General features: G+C 47.2%; 1 protein-coding gene across 1 annotated transcript in view; it reads left to right on the top strand.

Annotated features, from left to right (window-relative positions):
• Positions 1-18203, top strand: part of CACNA1B (calcium voltage-gated channel subunit alpha1 B) — a 1091759-nt gene that overhangs the window by 619857 nt on the left and 453699 nt on the right. The window contains exon 7 of the mRNA XM_086921120.1: positions 2740-2843. Coding sequence (XP_086777246.1) covers positions 2740-2843 — 104 coding nt within the window. The remainder of the gene's footprint in view (positions 1-2739; positions 2844-18203) is intronic.

Below are 18203 nucleotides of genomic sequence, written 5' to 3'. Positions count from 1 at the left end.
GGAACATCTTATCTCCATCCAAAATGTGAAACCTTGAATGGAAGGTAATATAATATTGGACTTCACCGTAAGAATATTTACCCAGGTAGTAATTCCCCCAATATGAGAATTAGGATTTACGGACCAGTGCTTCATCAACTTCTATCTGCTTCATATACTGACTGCATATCATCCCAGAGGCTCTTCGATCTGCAATAATCTTGGAAGTAAACACATTCTGAGTTTACTGTTGGTTTGCTGTGGGTCTGTGCACTGTGAGGTCTGTATCTTTATAGCTATGATATAGATGTACTGTATGGTTGTCATCGTAGAGGCAGCCCGTCTCTGCAGGGAAATCTGCAAAAGCATTTGCAGGCACATGCATCAAAGGAAAAACCGGTCACAAACGGGTAGATTCTCAGACTCCGCCCCTTTGCGACCGGTATTTTTGCATTTGGGATGCATCACCCCAAATGCAAAAATCGCAATTTAAGGAATATCTAAATTGCGATTCCTTAAATTGCAATTGCATTTAAGGATTCCAAATTGAGATTCCTTAAATGCAATACATAAAAGTTAAAAAAAATAACAATTTCTCTAATAGGAGTAGCAAATTACCATGAAGTTGAACTTCATGGTAATTTGCAAAAACTTTGGAAAATGACTTTTGTGCATTTTTCAAAGTTCCATGTTGCGCACATATGTGCACAGATCAATTTCAGGGGTGCAACAGGGTGTCATTTTGACACCCTTGCACCCTTGAAAATGCATGAGCAATTTGCGAGTACCTACTGGTACTCGCAAATTGCTCATGCAATCTCCAATTCATTCCTCTGTGCCTGTAGGCCCATAGGAATAAATGGGGCAGCATTCTTCAATTGCGACTATCAATTTGCGAGTAGCAATTAAGGAATGTTTAGGAATCGCTATTTTTATAGTGATTCCTACATGCATAGGCTTTTGCGATTCCTTAATTGCGATTCCTTAATAATTAAAATTAAGGAATCGCAAAAGCCTACGTTGATGCATGTGCCAGTTGGATTTTCAAGTTGCTGCAGTGAAATAGTGGAATTTCCAGGATTGACAATACGAATTTATATTGTTTGCCAATCTAATGTCTTGAGTAATGAAGCAAAGGGCATCAAACAGCACTTGCTGTATTTATTTTCGCGCATGCTTCGATGAAAAACAAGCTAATAGTTAATGACAGCACACATAGCTCTTAAACCTATTTTTCATATTCTGATGCTAAGGTCTCTGACCCCCGGCTGCACATCTCCCGCCAGCCTCCTTGTGCCCTGGATCCAGGCCTTCTGCACCCTTTCACTGCAAAAAACCTCTCTAAGAGCACACATATATCTGCCTGGGAGTCTTTGGCAAAGTTCCTTTGGGATAGGAGAGAGAACCCCCCAATAGGTGCAGGAGTGACTTGTGCTGGTGGCTTCCCTGTGGAGTCTGCAATGAAAGACCTCATAGCTCAAAGCAAGGGGCGACTCAGTTGAGCGGCCATTACAAAAAATAACATTTTCAAAGGCAGTAGGTCTGGCCGTAGCAAGCTGAAGCATTGATTACATTTAAAAAAAAGTTTTATTGTAAGCATATTCCACAAAATAAAAAGAAAGAAAAAAAAACCATCTACAGCCGCTTAAACGTGGAAGCCATATGGGTGCAATAGTAATAGAAAATTAGACAATAAACAAATTATTCATATCGTTTTAATAGAACAGTACTTGTGCTTCTCAGCATTGAGGTGTCCTGGCAACAGGTGTGGAAAGCCTGCTTAGTGTTAATTCCTATCACAGGAAGATGTGATTCCTATTGGCCTGAAAATTAGGTACTCTTGGCTGTGAATTACCGTTTCATTGAGACATAGTTTAAGCATACAAGAATTACTAAAATAAATAAAAAAGAATAAACAATGAAGAAAAAAAAGATTGGTAAAGTAAAGTATTAGTCCCCTAGCCCTGGCACGGAAGCACGCGTCCTTTTAGGTGCCAACACTCAGAGTGCAAGGCACCAGTGGCTGAAATGGGCGGACACAATGCCTCGTGCCGTATGCTGTGATGGTTAGAAGCATAATGAGAATGACAAATGAATAGTGTTGGATGAAGGAGGCTGATGGAAAGCCCCTTCATGTATGTATGGGTGTCTTATTTATGAACTGCTTTGTTTACATGAGCTGGTGAAACAGTTAAAGCTGCCTGTAGGGCAGACCTAAAATTGTGCACCCCAGTCAGTGCCTGCAGGATTCCTTGCTTAACCCCTTAGCTGCGGCGGCTATTCTGCCGCAGCCCTAGGGGGGAGGGGGGCCGCGCGGCGCTCCCGTACCCGTGACGCTCCGTCACGAGCCTCGGGTGGGCTGTGCTTGTGACAGAGCAGTTCCGTCATGGCCCCGCCAGCTCAATAGAACGCGCCGCACAGGCGCGGCGAGCGGGCCGTGACGGAACCACTCCGTCACCAGCACCGCCCACCCGAGGCTCGTGACGGAGCAGTTCCGTCACGAGCATGGAACGGGTTAAGCTGATTGTTGCCAGAGCCCTTCCTGTTTCGCCCTGCTGTTTTTCCATCCCCATGGCTCCAGTCAACACTGTAGCCACTTGACCACACTTCCTCTCACTGCACTCCACTGGTTCCAGCTGTACACTGAGGATTGTGGGGATGACTCTCTGCTCATGCGCGTGGGGACTCTTCTACTCAGTTGTTGGGGTTTCTTTCTGGTGTATCAAGATTGATCATGACACTCTCTTCCCTCTCTTTCAGACAAATGATGCAGCAGGAAACACATGGAACTGGCTTTACTTCATCCCCCTGATCATCATTGGATCTTTCTTCATGCTCAACTTGGTGTTGGGTGTCCTGTCCGGGTAAGGCCTGCTTTACAACCACAACCATTGCTGTGTCATTGACCTCGCTTGCGGGAATCAGAGGCAGGGACTCTTGCCTCAATGGGTGGATGGGGCTTACATTTCCAAAAGAATGGCTTAAAGAATGCAGAGAACATGTGTCTTATCTCCACTGAAAAGGTAAAGGATATATTCCCTTTAGAGTCAAATTAGACTTTGAGTGAGAGCCACAGTGCAGGCGGTAGTAGCCGGAAGGGCCATGCCCTTTACTTGTCAATGTCAGCGATAGAGGCAGGAGGGAAACTTAAATCTTGGCCATGTGACAGAGGGGAGAAAGTGTCTTTATGATGTTACAGAGGAGTGGTTCTGAGAGAGGCACACACCCTCCAACATGTTACTTAAAAGAGGTACATTAATATCCCGATACTGAGATATTTTGTAAGTGAGCTTAATTGGTGACTACTTTATTGCTTGTTAGCATAGTGCATGAGCTGCAGATTCAGTCGGGCTTTTGAATTGTTTAACTTTCAAGCTACAAATAGGGGCTCATTACGATGCAGTCTCGGATTCGGGACCAACCGACTTGCGGTCAGCGGTTCCATCCACCAGATTACGATGCAACCGAACACTGTTCGGTCGGATTCCTATAGTTTCCTACAAGAGCTCGTTTTACGCAGAGAACCTGCCGTAACACAGGCTCCTATGGGGAAATGGGGTGTGTGTGTAAAACCCTGCACCCTCTCGCAGGCACCCCGTGGTGCCTGCCACACAGTGCAACGTTTTAAAGGGGGGTACCTTAGGTACCCCTTCAGCCACCAACCATAGGCCGTGGTGCTAGGGGCCCCCATAGTCATTTTCCTACAGCCTTTCCGTGTCGTAAAGGCCATCGCTGAAGGCTATTGGAAACCAACATTGTAATCCTGATGGCAAAAACGCCGTCCAAAGGGGGCTACTGTGCGTTTCTGACCGACAGGAATACTCAGCGAGTTGGTGGGAACCATGTCAGAATGAGACACCGGTTCACGTTCCGACCACAAACATCGTAATTGGGCGGTCGGACTTTAAACCCACCTGGTTGGTCAGAAGGGCTCCAATGCGGTCGGGAAGAGTCTGACTGTCGGACGGAGGCTTTCCGCCCGACATTGTAATGAGCTCCATAGTGTATATCAAGAATGCCGATATACATAGTGGGTGATACTCATGCCCGTTAACAGTGGATTATGATGATCCCATCCTCATCACCAAGTTTGTTGCCTGCATAAACGAGCAGGAGGGAGCTGCACTTCTCCTGTTGCAAATGTCTCTCAGGCTAGAATCGCAACCCAACAAAACTTCAGAAGTAGAATAAGCCATGTCACACATTACAAGTGTAAGCAGGATCAGACGCTTTATGTGTTTATCACTATACATGCCTATACATAGGGCCGTTTCTGTGAGGTCCATACATAGGGGATGATTCTGTAGATCCCGTAAAAGGTGGATAATTCTCTGATGATCATACACAGGGAGGGTTCTGTAATGCCCATAAACAGTGGATGATTCTGTGATGCCCAAATAAAATGGATTATTTTTTGATTCCCAAACAGAAGGAATGATTTTGTGATGCCCATAGACAGTGAACGATTCTATGAATTTCATACAAAGAAAGGGGACGTTACAGTGATGCTCATAAAAAGGGACGGTTCTTGGATGTACATAATCAGGTGATGATGCTGTGATGTCCATGTAGAAGAGATGGCGGCGTGATGCCCATACAAAGTAGAAGAGTCTGTGGTACCCAAATCCAGAGAGCGATTCTGTGAATCGTTTTGTGTCTATATACAAGAAGTGTGAGTCTATTTTGAGGATTATTCTGACTTACATGGTGGTTGTAATTTACCACTCTCTTATCCAGGGAAGATACCCATATGTGCATTGTGAGTTTTAGACAGGGAATTGATTATTCTGGGATACATGAAGGGCGTGAGTCTGCAATGCCTTATATACAAGGGTGGTTCAGTGATACGTTTATACAGGACGGTGATTCTTGGGATATTTTTTGTCCAAGAACTACATATCATGGGTGAGAGTGATACAGGGCATACATGGGGTAATTCTGTGATACATGAGAAATTCCAGAAATAATCCCAGAATATACTGAGAGTGCACACTAGGAATAAAGGGATATACACCCAAAGAATTCCATTCCGGGATACACTGGACGATTTTTATATTCACTGGGGATAATTTGCTAAACACAAGACATTAATTCAGGTACATAGGAGGTGATTATGTCGCACACAGTGGGTAATTTATGGAATATACATAGCAGCGTGCTTCTTGAATTGTTAGGACGGTTCTGTGACATACGCATAAGGTGTTTTGATTCTCTGGTACCAACAGCAACATAACGTACACAGCACATATGTTTCTGGGTTGTATTAGTATCTTCTGAGTACATAGCAGCAGGGGAGTAGACAATGTAGACAACGAGTGTAATTTTGGGGGTCAGTAGAAGGGGTGATGCTCTGTCAGAGTAGGTTTTTACTTTTCTCCCTGATGGAAGTTTCCATCCTAGATTACAAGAATCTTTCTTCGATAAGCGGATCTGCTTCTTCACGCCCACAGCAGGGCATCTGAAGCAGCCACCTTGAGCTCTTGAGGGCTTCAGCCGTTGTGTGTGGTCTGAGCTTGAGACCACCCTTTGCTGCTTCATGGGTACTCATGGGAGTTTGAGGGTCCACGAGGGAAAGTCATAGGAGTTTCTTTCTCCATCTCCAGTCAAAAAGTTAAAGTCCTCAATTGTTTCCAGTCCCATGGTAAATTCTTCAAGTAGAAGCTCCACCGCTGATGCCCGTGGGGCGCTTAGACCCGAGCAGGGAGGTTTCTTTTCAAGAGGACTAGAGTACAGGGTCGTCACAGGTTTCAATGGCATAAGGTCTAAAAGGGCAAGAATTAAATTCTCTTTAAAGGAAAGACCACGCTGCCACGGCACATGTCATATCTTCTAGACCGGCTTAGACTCAAGATCTTTCTGCAGCCATAGGAAGGGGTTTGCCGCTGATATAAGTTATTTCCATCCAACTCCTCTTGAACCTGCCATTGGTTCTAGCAATTGCTGTGGAATGTTTTTTTGAACATCAGAAGCTTTAAAGGCCTCCTGACTATGCACACTCCTGTTAGGAAATAGCCTAAAGCCTGGCTGATCTCTTCATTTTATAAGTACTGAGTTTTGTCTTCCACTGTTAAGGAGTCCTGCTGAATTTAGCCCAATTAGCTGCAATATGGCGTATGGGCGATTTATAAATTTAACTCACCTGAAGTTCGGGGCGAAACGAAATTCGATGAGCTGTGACATTTTTTCAGTACTTGCGGATCAAGGTTCTAGGTTAGTTCTCAATGTGCAGAGAAGTGCCTACCCTGTCACTTTTTGTGCTGGCGTGCAACTAGTAAAACAACTCCCTGATTGGCCATGCAGGCTCAGGGCTGAATGCCAGAGAGAGAACCAGGCGCACTCACTGATGAAAGGATGCTTGTCGGGCGGCAGGTCATTGGAGAGTCGACGGTGGCTGTTTTTGTTGGAAGGGAAGGGAGAATTTGTTGAGTCTGACTGGGCAGTACACATTTTGTTTTTGGTGCAGGGATCAATTAACTTAATTGCACGGGTTTGTTGATGTTTAGCCCACAATCTGCCTCCAGTATTATCCAATGTTTTCATAACAGGCCTGCATCTGATTGGGTTTGTGTAGATGTGTGGTCACTGGTGAGCGACATTGTGGCTCTGTCTGGTGCATGAGTAAATGATGTTAGTGAGTTTGATGGGGGAGGCCAGATGAGGTTTTTATGGAGAAGGGGGCGGAAGATATATTTTATATCCAGTATTCTGTGCTGCAAATATATCAGAAAGGCTCATTTTGCACTGCTTTTTTGTAGTCTGGTTTATCTGCTCTGCTGTGGTAGTGTTTACAGGGATCACAATTTGCCTTGTGTTAGGCGTATTTAGCTTATTTACCCCTGTTTTATCTTAGCATTGTTGCTCTGCTGGGATTTTGTTGTAATGGGAAAAGAAAAACAGCATATTTCAGAATCCAAAGCACAAATCCAGCCTTGTCTGTGCTACTCACCCGTGACACAGAACAACTCAAAAACAGTTCAGTTACTGGAGTTGATTTTACAGCTGCCGTTAGACCCCCATGTTATGTGTGTGCCACCAGACACTAGTACCGACTTTTCAGTAGCCGCCTTTGCTTTGCATCCTGGGAGTTTCAGGCCTATACATGTAATTGGCTAAGTCGAACTACAAGTCCCAGGATCTAAAGTGGTTTTCCCTAAAAGGCTGTTAGTGTGTGTCTGTTGATGGTGACACCGTTGACATACACATAACGTTTAGGCAGGCAGCAATTTTTGGCTGGTGGTACCACAGAGATTCAATCTCTTGCTTTTTTTAATGCAAGAACGTTTTTTTCATGATGTTTGACTGGGACAGAAGTCATCTTCATTCTAGTGTCTGCCTCCCAAGCTCAGATTTTTGATTTGCTGTATTGTGTATTGATTGACAGCATTCAGAGCTGGCAAAAGCCATGTGGATCTATTTCAAACAGACTGTCTGAGTACAAATGTGTCATCTTTGTAAAGTCAAACATCAAGTTGTCTCAGAGGACCCCAGGCCACTCGTTCTAGCTCTGGTCATTTGATCAGGTTGATGGGAGAAGGTATGGCCCCCATGGCCACCAGCACCGCACTTGTCATCTTTGCCCCGGTGCTCGTCTTGAACCCCACCAGGAAAGTGGCGTATATGACCTGGTGCCACTTGCTCTAAGGGATCTCTCCTTCTAAATCCACGTGCAGTTAGTTCATCCCAGTACTGGATTCTGAGCGATCTGAGGAATCTGATATCAAATGAGAAATTCCACAAACTTACTCCTTCATTTTTCTGGGGCGACGGTCCTCCACAAAAGCGGAGGAGCGCGGCTGATCGTGAGAGGTGTAGTTATTTTAGCGATGGCAACTGCCTGAAAACGATAACCACCTGCCCCCTCAATGGTCAAGAAACCTTTCATGATTGGTTGTACATTGCTTCATTCCCTGGTGTTCTGGAGGGTTGGTAGTTTATTGTGTTTTTCTGTGTTAACTCCTGTGGGCTTGGTGTTTTAAAGCTAGCTGTCAGGGGTTGAGGCATGGGCTGGAGATAACTTCTTGCTATAGCAGATTTATGGTGATAATATACATCATGCGAGTGCTTTATTTTTTTTCTTTACTGGTCTCGGCTGTACATTTTCTGTTCTTCAGGGTTACTGACATTTAAGCCTTTCTTCAGAGTTAGTAGTTAATTCAGAAAAAACTGACCTGGATTTACCCCTGGATGCAAGTGCATTTGCACACCTCAAATCTTTCAGTTTTGCAATATTACCCCATGCAATTATACCCCATGCAGTAGGGCAAATAGAGCGGAGGTATGTGCTCCATCTGTTCCCCTTTAACAGAACCAGTGGATTTGTAGCAGCAATTTACATAAAACTGCCTTTCGATGAAAATGTATTACTGCAGTTTTCTAGGAGCGGCACCACAAATGGCAGCAAAAAAGCCCCAACGTGCTGCAAAGGGCCTGAGACGGGACTTGTTGATAGGGCAGGCAGTGGCATCGCTAGGTGGGGGCCAGATTTTGGTCCCTCCACCACAAATGGTGAATTTGCCAAGAGGCAACAAATAAAGTGAGCATTGGCAAAGGCAACAAGGTTTGTCTATGCAAGATCTATTGGCTTTGTCAATATTTATTTAAACACGTTGCATAGCAGCCCGAGCGATATACATACAGAGCTAGATAGATAGATAGCTAGATAGATAGACAGATAGATAGATAGATAGATAGATAGATAGATAGATAGATAGATAGATAGATAGATTGATTTGATTTGAATAAAATTTGTATCGCGCAAACAATAACCCGAAGGCATCAAGGCGCCTAACAAAGCATATCATAAACATAAGCATGACACCATTACAGATAAGCCTGCACAAAGAGATGCGTCTTCAGAGCACTTCTGAATGCCTGAAGAGTGGGTAGGGATCTTAGTTCCAGTGGGAGGGCATTCCACCACTTGGGCGCCAAGGTGGAAAAAGCCCTGCCACCCCATTTAGCTCTCCTGAATCGAGGGACTGACAAAAGAAGTCTACTAGAGGAACGCAGATCCCTAGAGGGAATATAGCGGGACAAGATAGATCCTACACCAGTGGGACTATTTTTAGCTAGGGCCCTATAGGTCATACATAGGGTCTTGAAGTGGATACGGTCCTCAACAGGAAGCCAGTGTAACAGCTTTCTGGCCGCTGTAGCTGAGGCACGTTTGGGGAGATCCAGGACAAACCTGGCAACAGCGTTCTGGACTACCTGCAAGCGCTGCAGTAGACTTTTATTCATTCCCGCATACAGCGCGTTGCAGTAGTCCAGCCGGGAGCCAATGAGGGCAACTGCAAGCTGTTTCCTTGCCTGCAGTGATAAGTAGTGCCTGATCCTCCTCAGGATGTGGATAATGCCCCAACAGGTAGAGATGGTTCTGCTGACCTGTTTACCCAAGTTGAGGGCAGGATCAATCATGACCCCAAGAATTTTTGCAGAAGAGGTAGGGGTGGGGCAAACTCCTAATGAGTCTGGCCACCAACAGGATGACCATATGTCATCTTTCCCTCCAAACACCATCACCTCCGTCTTCTCTCCATTCAGTTTCAATGAATTATGGATCATCCATTGACCGACTGCCTCCATACAAGATCTAAAATTGGAGGCAGTCGGGGTGCCTGACTGGGAGAGAGAGACAAGGATCTGGGTGTCATCCGCATAGGATACTATCTCCATCCCATAGGATCTGATGAGCCTGGCAAGTGGGGTCACATAGATGTTGAATAGGGTCGGACTAAGAGCCGACCCCTGGGGGACCCCACATTGCACAGGCAGGGATGCAAATAGGTACTCCCCCAACTTCAGTCTTTGCACTCGATGATTGAGGAAAGAAGTGAGTAGATCTAGAGCTGCCCCCTGAACCCCAACCTCCCTCAGCCGAGCTGTTAACACTGAGGGAGAAAGGGTATCGAAGGCCGCCGTCAGATCCAGAAGGATCAGAAGGGTGGTCTGGCCCCCATCGACACGAGTGCGGATATTGTCCAACACTATGGTGAGGGCCGACTCGGTACTGTGTTCCCTCCTGAAGCCATGTTGGGAAGAGTCAAGACAGGCCGAGCTCTCTACAAAAGCGGCAAGATGTTTGTTAAGATGTGCTTCTAACATCTTTGCTGGAGCTGGAAGCAGTGATATGGGCCGGAAATTTTTTAGAACCGCAGGATCCAGGGAGGCCTTTTTAAGTAAAGGTTTTACCACCGCGTTTTTCCATTGGGTGGGGAAGAGGCCATCCCTCATGGCTCTATTCATAATATCAACCAGAGGGGGCAGGAGAGTATCCCTGCACTGTTTAAGAACCCTGAGAGGGCATACATCCAGAGGGGAGCCAGATTTGGTTTTATTGACGAGGCTATCCAGATCCTCTAGAGAAAGATGGGGAAAAGAATCTAAAATTCCCAAAGGGAGTTTTTCTGCAGGGGCATGGTCCATAGCCCCAGGGCAGGAGGCCCACTGATGAGAGATCTTTGCAGCTCCAAGGCAGAGTAGATGTCTAATATTTTTGCCTGGAAAAAAGAGGCAATATTATTGCAAAGCTCTTGGGATGCTACTACGGGATCTGGGGTTTGGAGGTTTATAAGGGAGTCCACTACCCTAAAGAGCTCTTTAGGAGAGGACAGTGAGGTTGTCAAGGCCATAAAATGCTCTTGTTTGGCCTTTATGATTTCAGCCATATATTTCCTCAGCAGAGTCTTATGAGCTTCCTTATCCTTTAGATCCCATCCAGAGTGCCATAGTCGCTCCCGCCTCCTTACTTCTTGTCTGAGGAGTCTAAGATGTTCCGAGAACCAAGGGGCTGAGGGCCTTTTTCTGGCTCGGTGGCATAATTGAATCGGGGCTAATTCATCCAGTGACTCAGTCACGGTCCTTTCAAACTGTAGGACTGCTGTAGAGACACTTTCCCCTTGAGGTGAGGACAGATTGAGTGCCCACAGGGTAAAGGAGCTATTTAAAATGTTCTTAAAGTTCCTGCGACATTCCTTTTTGCTCTGAATATTTTTGGACGTGTGGATGAGCGGGCAAGCTAGCTCCAATGGAACGGCCAGGTGATCGGACCATGACAGAGAGATAGAGTCCTTAATCGTCAGCCTCTCGTCATTGGAAAAGATTCCGTCGAGCGTGTGGCCTGCTCGATGAGTAGCCCCTTTAACCAATTGGGCAAATCCACAGGCTGACATAGCATCAAGCAAGGAGATGGTATCCTTGATGTCGTGCCTCTCTAAATGGAAATTAAAGTCTCCCAGAACCGTGAAATCTTTCCGACCAAAGTAGGGTTCTAGGACGTGGAGCAGCCGTTGTCCAAAATCAGTACGTGGACCAGGAGGGCTATATGCCAAGATTCCATTGAAGAGGGCTCTCTGGCCACTTTTTATGGAAAAGAATAGGGCTTGAAAGCTGTCCGTGGGGTCAGGGATAGAGGCAGTGTGGCAGTGAAAGTGATCCCTGTAAAGAATTGCTAGCCCTCCTCCCACCCGGTCCAGTCTATCTTGACGAGCCAAGCAATATCCTTCTGGGACTGCTTCAATAAGATCTGGACCGGAAGAGTCCTTTGCCCAAGTTTCCGTAACAAAAACCAGGGAAGGCTTCCTGTCTGATACGAATTCCCTAAACATAATGCTATTTTTAATAAGCCAGCGGGCATTTAGGAGAATGCAATCTTCCTTCAATGTCCTAACTCTGGGGGAAGTGGGTTGTTTAGGCATATAACTGGATGGAGGGGAAGTGGAGCTTACTGTATCTGACATCCTGCATCCACACGATAGAGGGCGTAGAAAATCGTCAGGCGAACAGATATCATAGATAGATAGATAGATAGATAGATAGATAGATAGATAGATAGATAGATAGATAGATAGATAGATAGATAGATAGATAGATAGATAGACCAGGCGTTTCCAATCGCTCAATTGGGAGCTGCCAGTAGATCTCAAACACTTTCAAAGTAGCTCACAGCCATGAGTTCATTGTTAAATAAGAACAGGATCATATTTTTCTTTTAACATTAGGAGAAGTCTGGGTTTATTTACATTATTATCATCAGGTTGCAGATCGCAGAGCCTGATAATGAGCAGTGCTCAGTAAGATTTATGGGCCAGGTTTGGTGACAGAGGTGAAGAACTCTTAAATAAAAGTCCATGCGGATTTTTTTGGAAAACCTTTATTTGACATTTCAACCAAGTACAAACACGGGCCTACAACCCCCAGGGCCGGCCGCTAAGCAGTTGCAACACAAGAAAACAATCAAAACCCAGACTCAGCATCCCGGGGAGCAGAGTCGCCACGTCCACCATACGTACTCGTCGTAAAGCATATCAAGTTGGAAACAGGATAAAAAGGTTCCATTTTATAATATAAGCTAGAAGGATCAGGTGCCATACAATATCTCAAGTTACGAAAAAAGGGGGGGGCGAAATAGCATATGTCTACAGTTAAATCATCTTCGTGTAAGTCAGCGGCGTTAAAACATACTATGCAGGATAAGCGAGCGTACAAATACAGTTCGCGCCAGCTGAATGTCCGCCCAGTAGTACTGAAACATTGCGAGAATTGAGGCACATATGAAACAGCAGAGAAGGCCATAAAAATGAACCCATTACACTGACCCGGAAAGGAAGAAAAGAAAAGGGCAAAGAAAGATAAGAAGAAAAAAGGCCATAGAAATAAAACGAAAAACAAAACACCCATCCCCCAAACCCCCACCCTGTACCCCTGCAGATGACTACGGCCTACCCCCTAGCAGCGTGCCTGTCGCCCAAGAACTGAGACCCGAAATATAGAAAGACCCAGAGAAAGACAGAAAGAAATTAAACCCCACCCAAGAGGGGAAATGGAGGAGGGATATCTTCTACGTGTTCCCGGTCTCTCCCCCCCGCCCTAACAAAGGGGTCCCCCCAAAACTGTCACATCCGAGTAGTCCAAACTGAGAAAACATCCCGGGGGGATCCACCAACCCTGCCCCGGACTCCGTTAAGCTAATGAAGCATTCCCGTTACCGATAAAGCCACAATGAACAACACAAACAACAGTCTCAGCCTTGGCCCCGTCGATCGAATTCGCCGAGTCCCTCAGACGAATAAAGCCCCATCATCAAAATGTCAAAAGATACACAGAGGTAGTCGGAACATAGTTCAGTAGATGGAAAAAGAACAGTAGATCCCAAAGTAAGCAGCTGGTACTGACGATGTTTCTCCCCGTCTCCGAAGCCAGGCATTATCACATCCGCCATCTTGATATAACGACTGGGGAGGGGGTTCGACACAATCCAAAAGAGTTCACAGTACCAATTAAAAGGTTCCAGGATAGGGACAGCAGTTGAATGTTCCGACAGCTGCAAAACCGGGGGTTCCAAAAAATTAGTTAAGTCACAGATCACAGCCCATTCAAGTAGATCCACTACTGTAGGGGCAGGCACAGCTTCCAACACGGGGTCTAATTGCGCCACTGGGGCGTCGATCAAAAAGCAAGCTGGCTGCCGGGTCTCGGGCATCGATTCAGGATCCGGTCCCAGTCCTTTAAGTCCATCTGCCGCCGACAACAGGCCGCAGGTCTGAGCTGCCACAGTCGCCTGAAGTGCCTCTAGGGCCGCCAGCACCTCCCGCAATGACGGGCCATCTTGGGCCTGCTCCGCCCGGTTCCATATTTCCTCAGGCATAATGATCCCCACGGAGAGGCGCCTTCTCCGGGGTAAGATCAGCCGGAGCAGGACTGAGCCGTGAGGGACCAACCGTCAGCATGCATTCGTGCGCGACGAGACTCCAACCCAAGGTGCGCCGGCGATGCAACTGCCGGGCCTCCGGGTCAGGGACCCCTGCAACACAGCACCGTGCTTTACTCGTCTCCTCACCTCCAACACAACACCAGGCTGCAGATGGTAGCAAAGCAATCCAAAATTTTAAAAGTTCCAGAGACCGGACCCTGCCGCCCTCAACAGTCTGCTGTTGTTCAACTCAGACCCGGCTAAGCCAGCACTCGAGACCCCGGCTTCCAGACTGGGTTAGGCCACAAATCGGTCCTCGACGTTACTCAGCTCCACAATGTCAGAAAAACCCCGGGATCACACCATCGGAGTGAGGATCAGTTCACATACACGGATCCGGGGCAGGAAATCAGGATAAGTGACAGGATCTTGGAGCGTAAGACGGAGGTCAGCGGAGCCGGGAGACTATGCAGCCATCTTGCTTGCTGTCGTAGCTCCTCCTCCTATGCGGATACAATATTGAAGAGAATAAAATGATATTTCTGAATTCTTTTGAATGGGAGAAAATGAAACTGAAAAGTTACCTTGCATTTACAAGCAGCAAGCCTTATGCTCCCAGTGGCCATTAGACACTGTTCCATATTTATAACTGAAAATGTGTCATTTTTTCAAATAGAAGACATTTTAAGTGAAGAAAACTTTTTGTAGTATTCGATCAAGGGAGGGAGGAAGAAACTGAGATCCATTCGGCTTCCAAACGAGAATCAATAATCAAGAGAGAATGGATCACTTGTATCTCTGTAACTAGGGTCGGGTATAGTGGCCTTCTTAAAAAACCCTCATTCATGTTCAAAGGCGTTGTGGCGGTATATCTTGATTTTCCGACTTTTTTTCACGTAACAGCATCATCATCGGGTTTTTTTGTGTATATGCAATACTCCACCTGGAGGTAGACCTACTGGTAATGCAGTAGTGATCAGTGATGAAAAAAGTGATAAGGTGAGGTGAGTTAAAATTCTCTACTTCTCCAAGTATGAACCTTCTTTAATTAATTGGAGATGTGGAAAAGTAAAATCAAAGTGGTGCGTATGGAGATGAGTTACTAATCTAACGCACTAGTTTGTCCATGTGAGCGGTCAACATGTTTCAGCCCCATCGGTGCACAGCCCGGCTCGGGGGACTTTTTTCAGGGCTTTAGAGAAAGTGAGGTTGCTAGATCAGCAGCCTTATGGGGTTAGTTCAATGACTTACCCTTCTTCTTTAACAGGGCCGGACTGGCATTTGCGGGCACCGGGCATTTCCCCGGTGGGCTGGAGGGGTGGGGGCCGGTTTTGTGGCCGCAGGGGGCCGCTTTTCTTACAGAGTGACGATTTTGTAGCAGCGCTGCAAAATCGGCCCTCTGTAAGAAAAGCGGTAGCAGTGCTTTGCGGGTAACAACCCCCTCCCCTCCCATTACCAGGTCCGGTGGAGAAGCAACCTGCCAGGGCTGGATGCTGGTCTCAGTCCGGCCCTGCTCTTTAATCGTTACTGGTTATTGTTACCTATAACTTGTATACCCTTTTGTGGGCTTCCTCAGGGGACTGTTGGGCTCGTAATTCAGGCCTCTCGGTGTCTTCTCCTGCGACTTGTGCTTGCTCTGTGAACGATCAGGTATAAGTGATCCATTGAAAACTTTTTCTATGAAACATTAAAAAGGCCTATTACGATGTGGGTCGGAGCTGCCTCCGACCGACACCTTCTCGGGACTGACCGACATCCGGTCAGCAGTTCCGACCGCCTGATTGCAATGCGACCAAACACTGTTCGGTCGCATACTCACTTTTCTCTATGGGAACTTGTGTCTGGGCCATAAACCAGCCGCACTACAAGCTCCTATAGAGAAATAGGTGTGAGTTAAAAACCTGCACCTTGTGGCAGGCACACCATGGTACCTGCCACACAGTGCAGCGTTTTAGAGGGGGATACCCTAGTTACCCCCTTGACCACCAACCGTAGACTGCGGAGGCAAGGGGTCCCTGCTGGGGACCCACAAAGTTGCTTTCCGACATCCTTTCCGTGTCAGAAAGGCCGGCACAAAAAGGCTGTGGGAAACCGACATCATAAACCCGTCGGCGGAAACGCGGTACATAGGGTATTACAGTGCGGTTCCGACTGGCTGGAGGACAGTTATAAATATGGCTACAGACGAATGGGGGCAAGATACTTGGAGCCCCATTAGAATGTCGGGTGGATGTCGACCCATTAGGATGTCGGGCGGATCGCCACTGCCCGCATAGCGGTGGCGATCTGCCCGACATCCACACCGCCCGCCACCCATTTTCCCCGCCATATTACTATGGTGGGGGGGACCACGGCAGACGGAAAGACCGTCTTCTGCTTTTCCACCCAGTCAACAAGTTGACCATGCGGAAAAGAGTTTTTCCACCCGGTCAACAAGTTGACCATGCCGAAATGGTGCCGGACACATGCCTTTCCGTGGTGGCAACGCCGCCACGTAAAGGCATGCGGTTCTGGGGGGGTGCACATGGGGGGTACCTATGGTACCCCCTGCATTTCAATATACAAAGTGGTAGGCACCGTACGGTGCCTGTCACGTTGTACATTAAACTGCTTGACGTGCATTTACAGCATTGCGGCGGGCGGTGCTATCAGCACCGCCCACCGCAATGTTAAAAATACGGGATGCGCCCGCCACTGTGGCGGGCTCATCCCAATGGCCCAAACGGGACCTCCGCCCTTATGGCGGGCGGTCCATTTTTGCGTCTGGATGGCGGGGGGACAAAGTCTGCCCGCCATCCTAATGTGCCCCTTGGTGTTTGTAAATGTGACACGTGGAAATGGGAGAACATTTAAATGATGAGTAATATGGAATCTGTATACACTGAGTTAACTATTCAGTTTAATTTTTCCAATACAGTGCCATATTTATAAGTGAAAAATGCAGGCAATATTTTAAGTTGGAGAAATTTAAAGTGTAGAAATGTTTTCCATATTTAGAAAAATGTTCTGCCATTTAACTTTCTGCCGTTTGTGTTATACATGTAAAGGGGCCACATATCGCAAAATGTAAGTCCTGGGCCACAAGTACATATGACACAGTCTCTATGTCACTCTTACACACATATCTCACTCATACGCACACATGTTCATATCCCCCAAAGACCACATGGCAGCCCTGTCATAGTGTGCTCACAATGATTTTCACTGATCAGCAGTAGCTGGACCAGCTTCAGAACGGTCGCTCCACCACGCTCCTCCTGTGCATCAGCTGTAATGCTCCCTGGTATCGTTATAGCGCGCTGTAAACTGAACTGCTGCTACCTTTGCATTATAGCGCCTCACACGCATAGCGCCACTGTTAATTTCTGCCTCATTTCAGCGCGACCTCGCTCAAGCTGTTGGGATCATTATTGGCTTGTCTGTGCATTTGATTTTCAGAATACTGCTCACTCGATCGTTTGTGATAGTGTTTAATTTAAACAGCGCTTTTGTTCAGATTGTGCTGCTCACTCGTCTTATTTCTGTATTTGCTGCCCCTGTCTGCCTTTCCCTCTGACCCTCCATTTTGTTGTCGTTGATATCCCCTGGCCCGCCCCTCAGCCACACTACCGCCTCCCTGCTGCCCCTCCCACCCACGTTCATCGAGCCTTCCTCTCTCCCAGCCTAACTGTGACCACCTGGACCAGCTTCAGAACGGTCGCTCCACCACGCTCCTCCTGTGCATCAGCTGTAACGCTCCCTGGTATCGTTATAGCGCGCTGTAAACTGAACTGCTGCTACCTTTGCATTATAGCGCCTCACACGCATAGCGCCACTGTTAATTTCTGCCTCATTTCAGCGCGACCTCGCTCAAGCTGTTGGGATCATTATTGGCTTGTCTGTGCATTTGATTTTCAGAATACTGCTCACTCGATCGTTTGTGATAGTGTTTAATTTAAACAGCGCTTTTGTTCAGATTGTGCTGCTCACTCATCTTATTTCTGTATTTGCTGCCCCTGTCTGCCTTTCCCTCTGACCCTCCATTTTGTTGTTGTTGATATCCCCTGGCCCGCCCCTCAGCCACACTACCGCCTCCCTGCTGCCCCTCCCACCCTCCGCCCCCTCCACTCTCCATATATGCCACATGTCCCAACGTGCAGCGTCCACGCGCTACGGCCGCGCCGAAGGTGCGCCAAAGGTAAGCCCGTCTACGCCCGTCCGCGCCAAGACCGCGCCCAGCGCCAGACACCCTGGCCCTCGCAATGCCCAGCCCTCCCGCATCACTTACGACGCCTCCACCCTCCTAGCCCTTAACCCCGGCCGCTCCCCCAACTGCGTCCAAGCCGCTCCTGGACTCACCCATGGACCCTTCTCTTGCAACTCCTGCAAGTTCGACGGCACCAAAACCAGCCCCTCATCCACCAACACCAATCAGAGACCTGACACCAACCACCTAAAATGCATCCTGCTCAACAGCCGCTCGGTCCACAGACACGCCACCGACCTCTGGAATCTACTCGACACCATCTCTCCGGACGTCGCCTTCCTTACAGAA

Source organism: Lissotriton vulgaris, chromosome 5 (genome assembly GCF_964263255.1).
Source record: "Lissotriton vulgaris chromosome 5, aLisVul1.2, whole genome shotgun sequence".
NCBI classification, from domain to species: Eukaryota; Metazoa; Chordata; class Amphibia; order Caudata; family Salamandridae; genus Lissotriton; species Lissotriton vulgaris.
This window is presented reverse-complemented; position numbering and strand designations above follow the sequence as displayed.